Consider the following 14851-nt stretch of genomic DNA (forward strand, 5'->3'; position numbering starts at 1 on the left):
ACGGGTTTAAAGCAGGAGATTAATTAGTGCACTACAATCTACCTGCATAAATCATGTAAGTAGTGCACGACAGTCTACCTGTATAAAGCAGTGAACAACTCAATTCAGGAGCTGCTATACCATGCCACCGAATCTGCAACACTTATACAAACAGACAGAAGACGTCTACAATCTACACCACATCACCACCGGGTCTACAATACTCGTATTAGCGGACAGAAGACATATATAAGCTCTCAAATGAAATATTCTGTGCATTCAAATGGCAATTACCTGCACAACTAAAATATTCCAAGAATACCCCTACACGTGCATTGTAATTTGTATACACATAGGTACACTAAAAGGGGGTAAATGCAATTACAACTCACATGGGCCCTGGCGAGCGTGTTATTGGTACACACGTGACGTCTAGGGATGCTGCGCGAGTTAATAAGTGAATTCAAGTTCGAACCCGATCGTCCTATACGGATCAATAGAAGTCGACAAGGTTTGAACCATCAAACAAATATACAATCTTGGCGATCGGAGTATTTGTTTTAATACATTGATATTAGATCTTCAATGCCTATAATCAAGAGAATTCGCTAATAAGGATATAAAAGCTTACGAAACCCGATCCTCATAAGCAAGTAAAAGGAATTAACAGGGTTCGAACCATCAAACAAATATACAGTTGTGGTGATTGGTATATTTATTTTAATACATTCATATTAGGCCTTCAAAACCTATAACAAAGAAAATTCACTAACAATGACATAAAGCCTACAAAACCTGATCCTCCTAAGCAAGTAAATAGGAGTCGACAGGGTTCGAACCATCAAACAAATATACAGTTGTGGCGACTGGTATATTTATTTTAATGCATTCATATTAGGCCTTCAAAGTCTATAACAAAGAAAATTCACTAACAAAGGCATGAAGCGCTAAAAATCCGATCCTCTGTTGACAGCTCAATAGAGTTGACAAGGTTCATCCACAAAATGAAAATATTTTCAAATGGAAATGACTTTAAAGTCATCCCGATGATGGCCGCGTTGAACAAAAATCTAAACCGGATGGGTCCATTTCGAATACTTCAAATGTCTATCAAAGTCCGAATTTTCAAAATCATTTGAAATCCAAAAAAATATTTAAAATTGAAATCTAACCATTAAATAACTTAAAGCAAAATATATCTACCTTCCGCAACAATTTGTCGGGGTGGACAAATTGAAAATACTTCAGCTCACATAGAGCTAATGCCTAGTCGAAAATATCACTAGGATCCATTCTTAAACAATCTCCTACCAATAAGGACGTGGTACGTGTTCTCTAACCGGTGGTTTTGCCGCTAAATGGCACCGCAAGATAAACAGTTATGACTCGGGGCCCTCTGAACCGAGTGATTTTGCCGCCAAATGGCACTACTATACCGGTTATGACCAGAGCCAATACGCTCCTTAGTGGCATCAAATCCTTGATATATGAATCAATATGATATAATTGATAGGGTACAAAGCCCTCTGTTAGCTAAGGTGGATTCAAATTTATCCCCTTAGACAAACATTCACCCTAGGTTTACAAGATCCTCTTGGACGAAGCAACCCATGGCTGCCGACAATGATCCTTCTATTAGGTTGGGTCGACTACCTCCTCTGACTAAGTAGACCAGGGACCATGATGGCCCGAGACGACGGAACCATGGGATCTTGATCGGGTCCATCATCCGTTCCCCCACAATCTGCTTTAAGTGCAAGATGGTGAAAATTTCAATTTTAAATATCAAACTTTTCAAACCCTTCAAATTCCAAATTTCTAAGCCCATTGCTGCTACTATACGCCTGATACTATATATCTATAGATATAATGTAACTGATTGACGACTAGCCTTAATCGAAAGTTCTCTCTCATTATTGGGAGGGGTAATTAACTATAGGGGCTTGCGCCTATAGGAAACCAGAACTCAGATCATGAATTCCTCACAAAATGAGGGCGAAATCTCTGGGTAGTTTCTTATCTACAAACCCATATGCCTTCCAAAATTTACCCCGGAACTTATTTCGTTAAAACTCCCTTGCCAAAGAAAAGCAAACAGTGCGGGTGAAGGCCGGGGCCGAATTTTTGGAGCTCACACAAGCCTATCCAACATGGCTTTGACAATCACCGCCTTGACTTTTGACATTCAATGTAGGATACACATCCGTCCCACTTTTAGTCTTCATGAACGAGCATATAAGATGCTTTCACAATATACTTATTCAATTTGTAAACATAAGCAATATTTGAGAGGATACTTGTTGCATGTTTCATAGGAAATTTTATTGTTTTCATATGGCATCATTAATTCATTATATATATCTTTCTTTTATTTTTATGTTTACTTAATATGTATGATGTTGATGTTACATGTGGAAGTGTTCATGAGCATGATAGGTGAACGAAATCTCTTCATCTTACTTGTTGCTTGATTATATATATAACTAGAAAGGATGTATATAGAGGTGCAATCAATGCTGTTCTAATGGAATTTCTTCATCTTACTCGGAATCATGCAATGTTATAATTATTGAATATATATAGAGGTGCAATTCAACATTCTAAACCATCAAATATCCAACACAGATATCCTTTGTGCATAGCGCCATAGCATGCTTCATACTTAGAATAAAACCCATTTTCATGGTTACAAAAAAATTATAATTAGTTATCCTATGTCTGGTTCAATTACAGCAAGCTTTTGGTTGTTAGGAGATATCATTGTTGTTCAACTTTTGGTGGAGGAGGATCACTATTGTTGGATCTTATATTGGAGATGTTATTATTGTTGAGAACTTGATGCTCATTTCTGTGTCTGGGAAAAACGAGTAATGCTCAAACAATGAAAAGGCCTGTTCTAACGTTCATAAGTGGTATTCAATGGGGCTTGTTTGAACCAACTGTATCGCATGATACATTGTTTTGACCTTCTTTTTTTTAGTGAAGTTTATTCTTTCAAATCATGAAATGCAAATCCATATGATTTTTCGTAGTATTCATTAATTTCTATGCTATCAGTTGTCATCATAGCTTCGAATATTTCATTCATCTTATGAGTTTGATGCTCATAGGAAGTACTTGAATATTTCAAGTAAAACCTAACAATGTTGGCAAAAATAGCAAAAATAGTCCACAACTCTAATGAAAAACAGCGAAAACAGTAATTTATTGTAAAATCTGAGGGAAACACTTGAAATTCACTAGTAGAAGAAGACAAACAATAAGATACAATTGATCTTCTATTCGAGAGGAGGATCGATCTCCCCCAAATCTCTAGACGCTGCTAGAGCCCAAAGGAAAACCTAAATCTAAGTGATCTTAAATTTCAGCCAAATTCAAGATGCCCTAACCCTGGAAAAACAAACTATTTAATACATACAAATCAAAAGGAAATCTCTAAACAGTCCCTACATTCAAATTTCCCTCTAATCCCTCAAAATTCCTTCCAAAACTGTTCTTTGGAACCGGTCAGCTTGTGCGGCTTGTACAGGAGGCGGAATCTCTGCCTCAGGTCGCAAGAGTCGGTCCCGTGTAGACCGGTTGAACCGGTCCAATGGACCGATCTAACAATACTCCCCTCCCAAAGATCCACCTTGTCCGCAAGGTAGAAAGACAACACCCTCCTCCATTCTTCTTCACAAACGTTAAGAACCTGAAGAGTTCGGTCCTTACACATGTGCCTCGGCATATACCTCTCATCACATCTAAAACATATCCCCTTCGCTCTCTTCTCATGTAATTCTGTTTCTGTGAGCTTCTTGAAGTTGTCTCCAGGTCTTCCTCCGACAGTCTTCTCCTTCAAAGTCTCCCTAAGAGTACCCGGTGTTGGCTCCTTGGGTGAAAGGTGGTGGTCATCATGTACGAGCCTCCCGAACAGCCTCCTGATCCTTTTTTCAGGTGCCTCTGATCCTCCACCAACTGAGCTAGCTTCATAGACTCTCCCAAGTCCCGATGTCTCATAACTCTGACTGCTGCACGGATCTTTGATTTTAATCCCTTCATAAAGTTCCCCTCCATTACAAACTCTGGAAGCCGATCCAATCGGCTAGCAAGGTACTCAAATTGCTCACGATACTCCATACCTGCCCCTTCCTTCATCAAAGCGAAGAACTGCTAGCAGAAGTCCCCTCCCCTGCTGGTTTGGAAACATTCCAACAGGCAGTCCTTAAACTCCATCCAGGTCCTTAGTGGTCGCCTTGTATCCCTCCACTGGTACTATGCTAAAGCTTTCCTGTCCAAGCACATCCTGGCTATCATCAGTCTCTCCCCCTCCGTCAACCTGTTGATGGTGAAGTACCTTTTCACCTTGTAGATCCACCCATGGGCATCATCTCCCTAAAAAATAGGCATCTTCAGTTTCCTCACCCTCGGATCGCCTCCGTTCCCTCTGTTCCCTCCATAATTTCTCATTCCCCAAGGGGGTGATTCCCCCTAAGTGCTCAATCATCCCTTCTACGTTCATACCCAAACCTTTCATCAAATTCCCACATTCTCCTCTCAAATTCAGCACCCCTTGGATCATAAAAAACTCTTCCCCTTTCAAATTCAGCCCCCTTTGATCATAATTACCCATTTCTCTTTCCAATCTTGCCCATCTCCTATCCAAATAAGCACATCTTCATTCCTGCCCGACCTCCTCATGCCTCACCCTCTGTCCGGCTCCTCCCTAGAAATAAGCTCTAGGAAAGGTATTTTCTCTTCTCCCTTTTGAGTCTCCACCTCCTGATATCCCCTTTGCCTGATTGGCTTAGGGTTTTTCCCATCTCCATGGTTGTCGGCGCCTTTCCTCACCTTCGACGATGATATTTTGGTTTGGCCCTCGAGCACTTTCTTCAACATCTCCTCCAAGATGAAAAATTTCGAATCAAACTTATCATGGCTGGCCGAAACATTTTTTTTTTAATATGAAACTTGAGTTTGAAGATATGAAATTTCATATTTCATTTGTCCAATCTCCACTTCGAGGCATTCCTCCAACGCATCCATTTTGATGGTTGTTATTGATGCTCGGATTTTTTTACAAAATAAAAATCTGGACTTCGATCTTCAAAAACAGTAATTTTCTTCTTCGAAATCCCAAGAACAGCTGCTGAAATTCATCAAAACAGCCCACAAAGGGTCCCAAAAACAGCTCTAATTTGATAGGAAGTACTTGAATATTTCAAGTAAAACCTAACACTGTTGATAAAAACAGCGAAAACAGTCCACAACTCCCATGGAAAACAACAAAAACAGTAATTTTATTGAAAAATCTGAGGGAAAACACTTGAAATTCACTAGTAGAAGAAGAAAAACAACAAGATACAATTAATTCTCTATTGGAGAGGAGGATCGATCTCTCCCAAATCTCTAGATGCCGCTAGAGCCCCAAGGAAAACGTAAATCTAAGAGATCTTAAATTTTAGCCAAATTTAAGATGCCCTAACCCTTGGAAAACAAACTATTTAATGCATACAAATCAAAAGGAAATCCCTAAACAGTCCCCACTTTCAAATTTCCCTCTCAAATCTCTCAAAATTACTTCCAAAACTACTCTTTGGAACCGGTCGGCTTGTGCAGCTTGTACAAAAGGCGGAACCTCCATCTTAGTTTGCAAGAGCCGGTCCCATGTGGACCTGTTGGATCGATCCAGTGGACCGGTCTAATAGACGCCAGGCAAAATCATCACCATTTGCAAAATTTCTTGAATTTTGATTCCGAACAACTTTTCACAATTAGAAGATAATGTCTAAATCTGTCTTTTTTGGATCATTATAATTACGGTACCATCCATATAGATGAACGGCTGATAAGTAGTTTAGAAAGTTAGCCTCATGTAGTTATGTTGGGTTTGGTAACTACCGTTTATGCATTAGTTGTGGTTTAGTTTCACAAATGAATGTTTGATTGACCTAGATTCCTCGATGATCCAAGTTCAAGGCTCATGTAATAAGAAAACATTAGATTGATCTTCTGCTTGTGTGCTTCTCACTATCGGACAGAAGCTTGTATGTAGCTGTTTTCTTGCCACTTCTGCTTTCTAGTAATCTGAAAATAAATTATTCCGTAGACTTCTGTCTTCAATCTTATCTAGACATTGTATATAGTTCAGGTGCAATAATTGTGTTATGGGTATGACAACTTTTCTCGATAGAAAGATCGTCTTGATAACTCTTTCTTCAGTTGTGGTTATTCTTATAATATCTGCTTGAGCGTATTCCCTGTATGATAATGTTCATTTCAGATTATTATTTTAAACCTTTGGTGCTAATATTTACTGTAAATGGATTGGTATATCAACAACTGTAAATCTTAGCATGTAGGATGCATGCTTGCAACATGCGGCATCTTCTATATCACATGCATTGGCTTTTATGTTATCTAAGTTTGCTGTTTGATTGTAAATCACTAGTTCTTCAATAAATAGAGTGCCAGATTCATTATGCATTGTTTATCCACAAAACTAAATTACAGCTAGAGTATCTGTTTCTTTTGCCTTTTTTTTTTTTATTTGTTAAGTTTTGGCTTGCTGTATTCTGAATTTCGGTGAAAGAACAAAAATATATTTATTTAACACAACTATAGAATCTTAATACTGCATGATAAAATGTTTATATTAAATGTTATATCATTTATTAGTCATTTTACACACTCAAACTGTCCTCCTCTAATATTAATTTCGTCTTTTTCAGGAATCAAAGGACATTTCGGCCCAAAAAGAGTGCACCGTCTGGTAGTAAGGTAAGAAATTTAATTTCTTGTTTGAAAATGCAAATATTATTAATTCATGTTCACCTTTTTTTTCTTGAAAATTTTTAATTTACTATTATTTCTTTTTTTGGCATAGATTGTGTACTTCAAAGAAATATATGATCTCTAATGTCAATTCTTTAAGCCAAATGTAAACCACTTGCATTCAATTTGTTATGAGCATGTTGTGAATATAGTTCCATTATCCATCATTTGATGATTGACAAAAGGGAACCTGACCACGTGGACAAAGCATTTATGAATCAGAATAATACGGACATTTGATGTTTAACCTCAAACTCTGCAAATAAAATATGACCTTCATATGGAATATATGAGATGCACTTATCTCATTTATTTTATTTATCTGAAAGCTACATTCTTCGATTAGTATCCTATTATCTGATTATTTAATATTTTGATTGCAGGGTGCACAACTTCGAAAGCATATTGATGCTACTCTAGGTAGTGGAAACTTGAGGGAAGCTGTAAGGCTTCCCCCTGGGGAGGATGCTAATGAGTGGCTTGCAGTTAACAGTAATAATATTTATCTTCATTTAAGATATATTAGCTTCCTTCAAGCAGTAATTTCATTATGTTATTGTTCAAACTTTGAAAGCTCAATTCCGAAAAAGCATATGGGAATCTTTGGAATCTTGATGCTTAAATGCAGTTGAGCTCTTTTGTTGATTTGTGTCTGAATAGTTTGTTCCTTGCACAGAATAGTAGCGGAATGTGAATTCTGAAAAAAATTATGTTTCCTTTTAACATATATTTTGAATTATTATGAAACTAAGGCCGTCTTTTTTATTGCTTTTCAGCTGTTGATTTCTTCAACCAGGTGAATCTTCTATATGGCACGCTTACTGAGTTTTGCACACCTGAGAACTGTCCTACAATGACTGCAGGGCCAAAGTATGCCTCAAGCGTTTTTTGTTATCTGTATTTCCCATTAGAAGTACCTATTCAACATATGCAAAGTGCATATTAAACTATAGTTTCATCATTATATTAAAAATTTGTTGTATTAACATAAAGTTTTCATTCTGTTTATTAACCTATAGTTTCATCATTCTGTTTATTAACCTACAGTTTCATCATTCTATTAAACATATGCATGTTCTTGTTTTCGTCGTTGCAAAAAGCTATGTGAAAGATGTGATTTTATCAGCCTAATAAACACTTAATTTCTTCGTCCTTGATTATAGCAGAATTAGTTTGCTATTTATGAAGCCAAGCCTGTTGTGTTACCTGCACCTGTCATACATCAATAGTTCCACTAACTTGCCTGCATGAGTGAGAGAGACAAGTTATAGAATTGCTACTGTGCAATTGTTGTGTCTGATTAGTTGGTATGATAAAATGTATATGAGCTGCATACTGTTGGAGCATATATAATCTTGAGCAGAACATAAGTTTAGCTTATCTTTGGTAAAACTAGATTAAACTGCAATCTGTGAGCAGAATATTGTGTTGGCTGCCTGTCTAATTGTTTAAACTTCACATATGATTTCCACATTAGGAAGATGATGACTCGTGATTTACCATCATACCGATGTGTTGTGACTTGAGTTATTATCCGTGTATCCTGTATATTTTCTATGTGCTGTGGAGCTTCTAATGAGAAGGAAATATATTGTGCAGGTATGAATACAGGTGGGCAGATGGTGTACAAATAAAAAAACCCATTGAAGTTTCTGCACCTAAATATGTTGAGTATCTTATGGATTGGATTGAAGCTCAACTTGATGATGAATCTATATTCCCTCAAAAGCTTGGTGATAAGCTGGATATTCTATACCTGAAAACAACTGTGTTTATTCTAATTTCTTACCTTCACTCGGTTTACTTTCAGGAACGCCTTTTCCTCACAACTTCAAGGATGTTGTGAAAACAATTTTTAAACGTCTGTTCCGAGTTTATGCACATATATACCACTCCCATTTCCAGAAGATAGTGAGTCTCAAGGAAGAGGCGCATCTCAACACGTGCTTCAAACATTTTATTCTGTTTACATATGTAAGCTAGTATTGATTCTTGCAATGATAAGTTTTTCTTGTTCCGTCTTATATATAATTTTCTTCAGTTACCCTGTTTTCTTCCAGCCTCTTATTTATGGGATCTTAGTTGATGACATGCAATGCAATTTAGATAATCGAATGAGCAATTGCTAGGACTAAAACCGTTAAAACTCATGAAGTACAAAAGCACGAGCTGCAGCTTTTGCTTAATTTATGGATTTATGGTAGGGAAATTCATTTATCGTGGATGAAAAAAAATCTTTTATGTTTTACCACTGAATGGATCTTCAATCTCTGCCAAATAGTCTATTAATCTATTATTACGCACGGTTCTGGTGTACTTCATGTTATAATTTTCATAGCTTGTGCTTTTCCATTCCATCACGATTTCGCCAAGATTGGTAAACACATACAAAAAGAAGAATCAATTTAGTCTCCTATAAGTTGAATCTTCAAGGAATCCACTGAGTATCAAGGATATTTTTGTCCCCTGATCATTTCTCTTTAATTTACACTGACTAGGGTCATGATTAGAACATGAGATATTATCATGGGGGTTGTCTTAGGGTGTGGAGTTTCTATATAACATGCAATGCGAAAAATCATGTTTTAAACATGCAAAATTTGCAGAACACAAACTATTAAACCAAAATAACTATGGATTTCCTTGGATGAAATATGGAAAATGATAGAAATCAATTTAGACAAAACATTTGCTGGTCTCCTACTAGAAATTAACAATCAAACATGCCACACATGATGAAAATTCGAGCAATCAATAGATATCCATATTGTAGCATATCTGACTAAACATAATCTTTTTTTTTTAACCAAGAATGAAAAAGCATTGAAGAAGAAGAGATAGGGAAAGAAAAACAATGAAGGGAAATTATATATATATATATAGCTTAGGGCTTTACGAGGATATAATATGAATTCAAGCTTACACTTTACTAAGGATCAAATTCATGGAATGAAAGAGAAGTCCTCACCTTCGTAGTAATAGTTTCATTCATGCCATCCAGTATCTTACGTGACTGAGAATTCCATATCCATGGATAGAAAGAATACCAAACTACTAACAAGCTACTAATAATTTGCTAACAAGTTTTTAACAAACTGTTAACATACTAATAATAAATTCCTAATAATTTGGTAACAGTTTAAATGTCATAATAGGATTAATCCAATAAAATAATGAAATATAAGACATAAATAATTCTCATTTCTAAGATTTTATCTTAGGCTTTGAGCAATGAGAATTGGAAGAATGCTATAACCAATGCAATGGAGGCACTTGAAAAAAAAAAGTCAAAAACTTGTAGAATTACCCAAAAAGAAGAAACTTATTTGATGCAGTTGAGTGTTCAAAGTGAAATATTCCTATGGTTTATTAAGAATGTTTAAAGCAATATTAGTTGCAAATGCTATGCTTATACATATGAAATAGGTTATCTTGAGATATTTGCTCTTGTTGCAAAGATGAGCACAACAAGAGTTTTACCATCTCTAGCCTTCAACCTCGGGTTTAAATTGCATAATTTGATGTGAAAAATGTCTTCTTACATGGGACTTTGATGAAGAAGCTTATATAGAGATCCCTCCCAGATTTGATAGAAACATATCAAAAGTGTGCAGACTTATTAAGGCCTTACATGAGTTAAAGCAATCTCCAAGGGCATGCTTTTGAATTTTTGCTATAGTAATGCTTAACCTGGAATACAAACACGGTCTATTGGAGAGTGATTGTATTGTTAGTCTATTGGAGAGAGAAAGCTGACAAAAAGGTCTAGTAAAAGAATTCTAGATTAAAGAACTTGGAATATTAAAATACTTTCTTGTAGTAGGGGTCAACAAGTAATATTTATATCACAGCAAAAATATATAATGTATTTATTGATGGAGATTAGAAAATTGGAATGAAGACCTATTGACATTCTTACATAACCAAACCATAAACTTGACGATACTCTGGAAAAATCAACTGTTGATGAGGCTTTCTATCAGATACTGGTAGGATAACTTATTTGCTTATCCCAAACAACTTTGATTATTGCCTATGTCATCAATGTGGTGAGCCAATTCATGCGCAATCCCAAGGAGGCATAACTTAGAGCAGTAAATTAGATTCTACAGTACATGAATGGTACATCGGACAAATGGATTTATTCATAAGAGTATTGAAGCTAATTCTTGAAGCTTTTATATTTGCAGACTATGCAAGATCTATGATTGATAAGAAGATCAACCTCTGGTATTGTGCTTTCTTAGGAGGAAAATCTTGTAATTTGGAGTAGGTAACAAAATTTTGTGGCAAGGTCCAATACTAAAGTAGAATTCAAATCTATGGCTTTTATAATTTGTGAATTATTATGATGAAATATTACTTTGAAACATTTGAAGATAAAATGAGAATGTTTGATGGGAATCAACTGGGACTATAGATCAATTATTAATTTTTTGCATAACCCTGTTTAATATAACTGTGAGGATGATGGACATTTTTAAAAGGAGAAACTAGGTAGTGGATTGATATGTACATTATTTGTTATTATTGGAAATCAATTGGCAGATTTGCTAGCAAGGATTATCAGGGACTAGTTGGCAAGTGGATGATATTCATTCATCACCTTGAGGGGAGTGTGTGAAATCCAGCCTGTCTCTATTGTCCTTGCTTGTTTCCCCAACCAACAACTCATAAATGGCATTATAATAACATCAATTACAAAATTCCAGCCTGTCCTTGCTTCCCTGGTTTATATTCCCAATCATAGCTTATAGTATGTTATGTTAATAATTACTTTTTTTTTTGGGAATTGCTAGATACATGGCAGGTATCTTGATAGACTGCTCCTATGGTTCTTTGGTTTCCATACAAAGAATTCTATCTATAGAAAGTTTTCATATTGTTAAAATTTTGCTTTAACTGTGTACATGTCCAAATAAGGAATAGATAATGCAATTTGAACTTGATCATTGCTATATGAATTCCCATGTATCCTATGAAATAAAGTTAAGAAATTTCCTTGCAATTTGTTACAGAAAGAAGTCCGATTAGCATATACAAATTCAAGGTTTTGTTGTTGGGTGGCTCCAAGAATCATTCCTGGGAAAAAATCACATCGACCTAGACAAAAATAAATATATGGTCGTGGTTTTAGAAAAAGAACGTGTACTTACGATAGCAAAATAAAACCAAGGCATTTCTTTTGATAAGAATAGAGTTGGAACATGAATCACCTGTAGCATCGTATAAGATTTCTACAATTGATAGTCATTATCATGATCTAAGTTGTTGGAAGATAGTGATTCATGGTCTTCATAATTTTCTCAACCCAACTGTGCAGTGAAAAATTATGCCCCATGTATTAGCAAAAGCTTATGGATTTGAAACAAATGATGATGCATCTTGTTGGATTGGCCCAACTCCACCCATCCTCCCTAGCTTTATCTTGAAAGATTATTGCATTTAATCTTCTTGAAAAATCTAGATCTTTACATTTCGCTTTTGAAAATCCTAGGCTATGTAAAAATGCTTTTGATTCCAGTGAATTTCAAATTATTATTTTCTAGTCAATTTGATATCACAGTACAACTGTACTGTGATGTCGGATTGATTCCAAAATAGGTTGCTATTAGACCCGGGTTATTTCATGATTTCATATCATGGGTAATTTAAGTAAAAATGAGAGATTGACAATAATAAAGAAGATGATAGTCATTATCATGATCTAAGAAAAAAAAGTAGCAGCTCCATGTGAGGATAAAATCCCCAAAACATGTCAAAGCTTAGAAGGACATGCAAGTATCCAAGAGGACTGCAAAAAGCCAACACAAGAGCTAAGGAGTACCCAAGAGGGTCATCTTTGCACCAAAGAGGACCGAAGTGATATTATGATGAAAAAGGAAGCTAATCGATTAGAGTATAATGAGGTGATAAAGAGCCATTATGAAACTATAACAATTCCAATTGAGCAACAAGATAATAAGATGTTGCCAATCTAGGCAAAAAAAAAATTAGAATTCTCACTAATCAACTTTTTAATTGTGAAATTTCAAAGTAGCCAAGATCCAAGAGGATTTTTGGAGCATTGAGGAGTGCATATAATGATTACCACTAAATTAGAGCGGTAACTTTCCACAATGGGCTATTCACACTTGATGTTGGGCTACAACACATTGCCATAAGGGTATGTATGTATCACTTTAACTCCATTTTAAGTGGACCAAACCTCATTTGTTGGTAGTATGAGTTAGCCTTTCCATGTGGATGCCTAATCATGGAATTTGGGCTGAGTTCATCCTTAATAGTGGCTACTACTACTATTATTACTACTACTAATGGGTCATCTATAATAACAATGATTACATCAATGTGCGTTGGATTCTCAAATGGTCCAACTACATTTTTTTTCATCTATTGACTGTACATTTTTTGTATTTCCTATATCCTTGGAGGGTCAACTATAAAATTTTATTTACTTTTATCATTTGTAGGGACAAATGAGTTTGTAGGGGAGAAACTATGATCCAAATTGCTTTCAAAGCTTAAATTCAGCCTAATTGGAATATAATCGAATAAGCAAGTAAAAATGGGGTGCACTCATCAAATTAAGGCCAATAAAATCATACAAGCTTGAGATAAGCTATGAGACCTATGGTATTAAGATATGACCTTAAGTCAATTAAATCTGTTTAGAATAAGAATTTTAGATATGATTTTCATCCAAAATGGCAAGGAGGCTGAAAATTCGTGTTTATGTTGGGTTTGAATGATTTAAAATACAAGAACTATAGATGACTTTCGACCATCATCCAAGTAGGTTTAGATAAGCTAATTAACTGCAAAAATCATGTTCATATATGACTCGCAACAGTTAGATAAAACTACCCATAAATCTTTAGAAGGATCATCATGCCCTTTTATATAAAAAAACACTAATGAACTAATAACCAATTTGCTATATTTAGGCGCTTTATTTATTGAATATGATTTGTTTTACTGACATTGCAGTTAGCATACATTATATTCTTGCAGGTAAGTACAAAATGCAAAGAAAAAAAAAATCCCCATAATAGATCTTCTTTTTCCCTGAAATGAAATATGGATTTGTAATATTTGATTTGATATTTACTTAGTTGGATGGGAAGATAAATGGTCTGATAGGTTGTATATATGATGCAGGAGTTTGGCCTGATTGACAAGAAAGAACTAGCCCCACTTCAGGAGCTTATAGAATCGATTATTGTTCCTTACTAATGCTTAAACCTGTAAATGCTATTTACGCAATAATTTGCGGGTTTGTTATTGAGACTAATCTCCAGAATTTGTGCTTTGGCTTTAATTTCTAGTGTGTAACATTTTGCATTATCGCTAATTGGGTATGTTAATCAACTTCAAACTTGCTGGCCATAGTAGATAGTACACATGAACCTCTCTTTTTCTTCTCTTGGTTCCGACCAATAGTAATGATTTTGTTATATTTTATCCATTTTTAATTTTCAAGATCTCTTATTATTATTATTATTATTATTTATTTTATAATTATTTTTTAAAATAATTTGTTAGTATAATAATTTCTTAAATTAAATTTATTTTAAAAAATGATAAAAAAAATTATTTTAAATAAAACCTAAGAACAGTGTTAGACTATTGTAGCGTCTTAAAAAAAAAAAAAAAGAAAGGTTATATATATGTATCAATAACAAATAAATCGAATAAAACAAAATTACTATACATCTAAATACACCCATATAACAAATTTCATCCAAGAAAGACGACAAAGATGATGCTCATTCACATGGTCAAAATATTACAGAACCTACGAATTTAAAGCTTCGTTTGGGACGGCTTTTTTACTGCTTATATTAATTTTTTTTATAAAAATTAAAATTTTTATACTAGAAAACTCATTTAAAAAATAATAAAAATGCCATCCCAAACGGAGCCTAAGCCTTATTTGAGATAATTTTTTTGTTCCTTTTTAAAACAACTTCGTAATTTAAAAATCAAAATTTTTATATTAAAAAACTAATTTAAAAATTACTAAAAAAACCATCACAAATGAAACCTTATATGCCTT

General features: G+C 34.9%; 1 protein-coding gene across 1 annotated transcript in view; it reads left to right on the forward strand.

Moving 5' to 3' along the window:
- The window catches only part of LOC110102110 (MOB kinase activator-like 1A), a 26601-nt gene extending 12385 nt beyond the window's left edge, over window positions 1-14216 (forward strand). Inside the window, exons 2-7 of the mRNA XM_020830290.2 lie at window positions 6690-6738; window positions 7176-7284; window positions 7569-7662; window positions 8392-8525; window positions 8603-8766; window positions 13954-14216. Coding sequence (XP_020685949.1) covers window positions 6690-6738; window positions 7176-7284; window positions 7569-7662; window positions 8392-8525; window positions 8603-8766; window positions 13954-14028 — 625 coding nt within the window. The 3' untranslated portion in view covers window positions 14029-14216. The remainder of the gene's footprint in view (window positions 1-6689; window positions 6739-7175; window positions 7285-7568; window positions 7663-8391; window positions 8526-8602; window positions 8767-13953) is intronic.
- The last annotated feature ends 635 nt before the right edge of the window (window positions 14217-14851 follow it).

The sequence above is a fragment of the Dendrobium catenatum genome, unplaced genomic scaffold (assembly GCF_001605985.2).
Source record: "Dendrobium catenatum unplaced genomic scaffold, ASM160598v2 fragScaff_scaffold_243, whole genome shotgun sequence".
NCBI lineage: Eukaryota > Viridiplantae > Streptophyta > Magnoliopsida > Asparagales > Orchidaceae > Dendrobium > Dendrobium catenatum.